Source organism: Antedon mediterranea, chromosome 1, assembly GCF_964355755.1.
Source record: "Antedon mediterranea chromosome 1, ecAntMedi1.1, whole genome shotgun sequence".
Classification (NCBI taxonomy): domain Eukaryota; kingdom Metazoa; phylum Echinodermata; class Crinoidea; order Comatulida; family Antedonidae; genus Antedon; species Antedon mediterranea.
The window spans coordinates 39,239,928-39,245,927 of record NC_092670.1 but is presented as its reverse complement, the minus strand read 5'-3'; the positions used below and the strand labels follow the sequence as shown (position 1 = coordinate 39,245,927).

General features: G+C 32.4%; 1 protein-coding gene across 1 annotated transcript; it reads right to left on the bottom strand.

The window, feature by feature from the left end:
* Positions 1-1,075: 1,075 nt before the first annotated feature.
* LOC140044958 (bursicon-like) lies at positions 1,076-1,450 on the bottom strand. Its single transcript, XM_072089682.1, has one exon. It carries the CDS (start codon positions 1,448-1,450, stop codon positions 1,076-1,078), a length of 375 nt encoding a protein of 124 aa, XP_071945783.1.
* Positions 1,451-6,000: the final 4,550 nt, after the last annotated feature.

Sequence of the window (6,000 nt, the reverse complement as noted above, 5' to 3'; positions counted from 1 at the left end):
GCGTACTCCTATTGGGAACCCCAAGCTGTGGACGACGTACTCGCGTATTTTATGGTGATGCGCAATGCAAAGTACTTCGGTTTTTTGTGTATAAATTAGTTTATATACATACATTTTTTGTGTTTAAAACAAAGCAATAGTTAGTTCCACAAAAATACAAATCGTTAAGCCTAATTTTTTAATACTAAAAAATAATTATGTTTCAAGGTTATACAATTTACATAAGCACACTAATACCATTAACATAGTAGGCCTATGTTTTATTTATAGTGTTTCTCAATCAAATCAAACATTTTTTTATTTTTGTATAAAAAATGTTCTTTTTTAGTGAATATAGGCTAAGTAGTTGTTAATTCAATTGAAGTAAGACCTGCAGGAAATAATGGCAAAGTGTACGTAGTCAATAATTATCATAACTATTATTGTATCGATATTTCATCATTTTAACAAGAAATAAACTACAAATGTTGTACCCATTTATATACTGGCACTTACAAGCTATGCTAACGGAGATTATGTTTTAATATGAATATGCGCAAAATGTCGTGCAGTAGGCCTACATAACAAAATCACTATTGTAGATTTAAATCTACTCCAAATGTACATTATCAAAATTAAATAAAAAATAAAATTAATTTGTTTAGATATACATTACTAGTAGCGACTATAATGCAAAAATATTGTAAAAATAATGGAATTTTAGCACAAATAAAGAGGTATTATTTATCTAATGCCTTTAAAGCATTTTAGTTATAATAAATAAGTATATTTACATTGTTACATAATATTTATAAATAATTAGCAAACTTATGTGAATGTATTGGAATTATATATAGTACGCTGTATAAACGTTACCATTCATCATTAGCGCCATAAAAGGAAACGTTTAACACATCTTATTGGATTTAAAATGCCCGCCGCTCGTCGAATCACTTCGTGGTGTCATTAACGAATTGTGGTGGCATATTTTATTATACATTTGGCAGGTAAAAACTGTATATGATTACTGTATTAACAGCATGTATAGACTTAGGTTAGCACTCTACGGGGTGTTTGACTCGTGCATAAGGTGAGTTTAAGCAAAAGGTTCAATAGATTGAACTTCGACAGAGTTACACGGTCTACAAGAGCAGTTTTTGGCTGATTTTACCGTCACCATGCCAACTGGAGGCTTTAATTTCGGACAGTCCAGTCTAACTTGAAGGTCCACTTGCTCACCGACTTGACAGCATTTACATTGTCGATCTATTTCTAAAAAGTTTGCTGGTGAAACTCGCGTGTAAGATGCACATTGTCCTCTACAACCAAAGGGGTAGACATTCCTTGGTCTACAATCTGCCATTGATATCGAAAGCCGTATCTGTTGCCTAGAACATCCAACATTTGATCTTCCGGAATACACACTTAAGATTTGAATCACCAATATGAACAAGATACGAGAATCAACCATTTCGATTTCGTCCGCCTATATATAAAAAAGAGAAGAAATTCAAAGTTAAATAATTACAAAATTGTCCTACCCATAATTGATGATTTTTACGACTGGCCTGTTCAGGCTTAGTTATGTACCCGTTAATTTGGCTTCATTGACTAATTATCGCTAACGTTAATGGTTAGAACAAACTTACCAGGGTAAATAAGTCAGCCGGAATGGGTTAAATGTGATAATGATTGGTACTATAATATGTGGTGCCAGCAGACTTTTGGAATCGAACGATTAACTAAATTTCACAAAATTTATCAATTTATTTTAGACTATGACATCCCTTTAAGAAATATGTTAGATGTTTCTTGAACAGTACAACCAGGGATAAGTGATAGATTCTTCGCTCTTATCTTAATGAAATATTCTCAAACGTACATATGAATCCTCCGATCTTTTGAAAACTGTGGTTTCAAACCAATACGTTTTATATTTATTGATAATTGGAACCTGTTGAAAATCAGGGTTACCTAGCCATGGGAACCTAATTACAGCCATCTAAAATTTGCCATAAACTCTAATTTTAGGAAAGCGCGGTGTGAACGTTGTTTTGATTTTCATACCACGTATGATCTTAGTTCCCATGGGTGACCCTTAAAGGTCATGACAATAAGATTTGATCTGATTGATCTGATTCAGATCCTGTGAGTTGTAGTTTTGATTAAAATTTAATAGCTCCTCATTGTTTTTGGTTAAAGTAGATCTTGGCGGATTAGGATATATAGATACAACGACTTTATCTTAATATTATGCTGTTTTAATCCGATGTTTCATGCTGTAGGGCCTACCGTATAAGTAATAATACTAAAAAAAAAACAATACGTCACTAAAACCGTTTCGTAATGATTAGCATACTCTCGATATGTACTGTGTTTTTATTAATGCCTTATCGTTATTTTATTAATCACCAATGTATCCAGAATAAAATCAGACAATTTCCTCCGGGCTCAGATGTTCTTACTTCTTTACCGGGTTCAGGCTGAAAATAGTCTTATTATAATATTTATTTTACACTTTAAGTATACATTTCTTCTCCTTGGTTGTGTTTTTTATCGATTGAAGTAGAGTAGGTTGAAACGCTTCATACAGCCCCTCGCATTTATTTGGATACACCTTGGATGACTGTACAGAACAACATTACCTTAATCAACAAGTACCTACTTTCAAAAATCAATACAAATGTAGGTCTATGGGATTTATAAAAGATGTATTGTCCCTCAAAAACATTAAAAAATCAAGATTAAATAAATCAGACTTTGCATAGGTCATCTCCCAGTTTTAATAAAGTTAATCACTTCCATAGAAAAAAAAAATTCACTTATGTAAATGACAAAGTAAATTCAACCAAAACTCAGTAAACAATTTTTTCCATTCCAATTTTTGTTCAAAGTACATAACTATAAAGTGACATTAAAATGGCAGATTTAACAAAAATGTTTGTAATAATTATTTTTTTCAGGGGGACAATACATCTTTAATTAGTAATCAAGTAGTGACATAATACTGTACTCGATAAAATATACTATTATTTGTTTAGTATGGGCAATCAAAAGTGACGTATTGAAAACGTTGAAAAGTCTTATAAAAAGCCGGAACATTAATGTAAAACTGTCGTTAACATTTTGAACACGTGATATTGATGACGTCTGGAATTATGATTTTACAAGGCCATAGGGTCAACTTAAGTCATTCAGAAAGAAAAACTTAATTAAATGTCATTCGATATTAAACATATGAATAGGTCTATTAAACTGGTAGAACATTATTCTTATTATGTGCAAATGAGCTATTTCTATTCACATTGAGCAGTATCGTATTCAAATGTTTTTGAACTAAAAATGAAACATTCTTCCTTTAAGCTGATCGATTGCATATCATTATGTTCTTCGACTTTTATGTAAAGTTAAAAGTGCAATGCAAGTGTGTCTAAAGTGTGACAGCATTTTGTCGTGTCATTAACCCATTTTTATATGTTAATAAAAGAACCCAATTTATGTTTTTTTAATCTTTGAATTTACTGCTAGTCTTCGGGCGGTTAACGATTTGTTCATTCACAATTTGATCAACTGACAAATCCAAGATTTATTTCATGAGTTTGACTTTTTAAACTGTGATGCAGATTAAACGGTTTCTTAACGTTCATGATTCTTATGGCTTATCGACTTAATTCATGTTGTAGGTCATTGTACATTTAGAGAAAAATTAAATGCAACTATAATATTTCCGCGCGCGTTCTTAAGTTGCGCACTAAAAGATTTCCTCTTTTGCCAACGAATATAAAACAAACTGTTGCATCGTCAACAATGGTGAATTGTTAATTTTATCTCTGGGGAAAAGCGAGTGAACGCCCGCAGACATCGCCGGTTATGCGCGCGAGCGTGCGTCAATCTATTTATTATGATGTAGTACTCATTGTATATGGTACATTAAATAATTTCGTAAAATAAAATGCAAAAGACGCTATCAAAAATAATAAAAATTACATTTTGCGTTGCATTTACATATTTACTAACTAAATAAAGAAATGCAAAGGCAATCGGATGTATACAAAAGTAGGTCTTATAAAGCTCTTTGACCTTCCGTTGTACGACCGTTTTTATTTGCCGCGTTACCAACAAAAACATGCGACAAACTACCTTTATACTTACGTTTTGATATGAAGATATCCTAGACAATATCTAGCAAGTGGAGAAAGTTCAGGCTAAATCCATTGATATGTCGATGATTATTCCTTTGCACTTGTATACCGTAGTTCTCAGAATCAATGTCTTTTACATTTGATGCAACAAGAAACGAGTCCGTAGAAAACGTACCGTTAGACCACGATCTCGGGGATATACACAGTCTCTTTCGATCGTTCCATCTTTTTACAGGGGTGGATAAAATTCATATCGCGCTGTAAACTAGACCAATCACCGTGTTGCGATTTTCTTCTGACAACTAATAACATTATGACGACAGATTGAAAATTATACTTATAATGTAACGATACTCGCTGTGACGTAGGCGTTCGAAAGCTCTACGGGGTGATTAGATAAATGATGTTATTAACGTTTATTTTTCAAGAAATTATGTCAATGTGTTTGTTAAGTCACCGAGTCAAACGTACGTCGTTTTTAGTAGAGTATCCTAACGTGTACGCACGTAGTATACGGTCATTGTGCGCTGTAAGTTCGTTACGTCAACGTTTCCTTCGATCTATTTTATCATTACACAATGTAAGGCTTACTTAAAATGAATATTTCTCACTTAATACAATGCAAACTACAATAGGCCTACTCAATTGACATCTTAATGTGTGTACGTCTTATTCGATGCGTTCAGACGTGTACTGATAGAACACCAGCTGAAGAAACATGGTCACGTGATTAGTTAAAATCTTCTATTGCTGAACTGCTGATGAACCCTGGTAATTTGTTTCTAACAATAGAACTGTCGGGCGTAAAATCAATAAAATCGAATAATAACAAAAATACACACGAAGATAAACGGATGAATGGGTTGATGGGTATTTCACAGCGAATTACTTTAAAGTTATTTTAATAAGAGTAAAATCACTAATTATATGAAAATATTGTATATTTTTTAACATAAAAGCTGTCGCTGACCGTGCACTTCCATAGTAGAGTAAATAACTGTATATACATAATTAATTGTCAGCATTTGCTGTTTTAATCCAACAAGCACTTGCTGTTTAATCCACCTTGCAAGGAAGGTTTAATATGAATATTCTCTCAAATAAAAGTCGTACGTATGATATAGAGGGCGTTATCCATCCCAAAGTCTTGCATTACTTTCATGTTTATACAAAAAAACAACAAAAAAACAATAGCTTACAACTTTAAACTAAATGTTTATGTTTTTGTATATCTCAAAGCAAACAATTCCTATGTATATTTTATATGCAAATGACAATAAATGGAAGTAATTTTCCACTGATAAATGAATAGACGAACTTTTTCCAGAAGAATCTTTATTAGGAATTGCTAAAGGAAATCAGGGAAACGGTAGAAAGACTAATTTAAAAACGTGAAAAAAATATTCTGTGCTTCACGTACAATACATTTACAATAATTTAAATTAGGTTCATGAACTGTCGGATTTCTGCATAAGCCATTTATAGACAATCATTTTAATCAATTGTGTTGATAACATGTAAAACAGCAAACACTGTCCACAAAAGCCTTTGAGTGAAATTTGTATATAATGTTTCATTTTATGTGTAGGCAAAAGTGTTTTATTGAATCTGATGAAGGCAAATTTTCAAAGTACATGTCAATTTTGTATACAACAGCACGTAGTTTGTGTTAGGAAAAACTCAGTGTCAACCAGCCTGGGTCAACTTGCTTTTAATAATAATACCATTGCCGTGGGTTCAAATCATACTTTGACTCTCATTCTCTATCTCTCTATTTTTCGTCTTTCAGACTTTACGCTTTCCACGATTTTCTTCCATATTTTTCTGTTTTTAGCAGGATGGTTTGTTATGGTGCTAAAGTCTGCATGTTTTCCTTTTA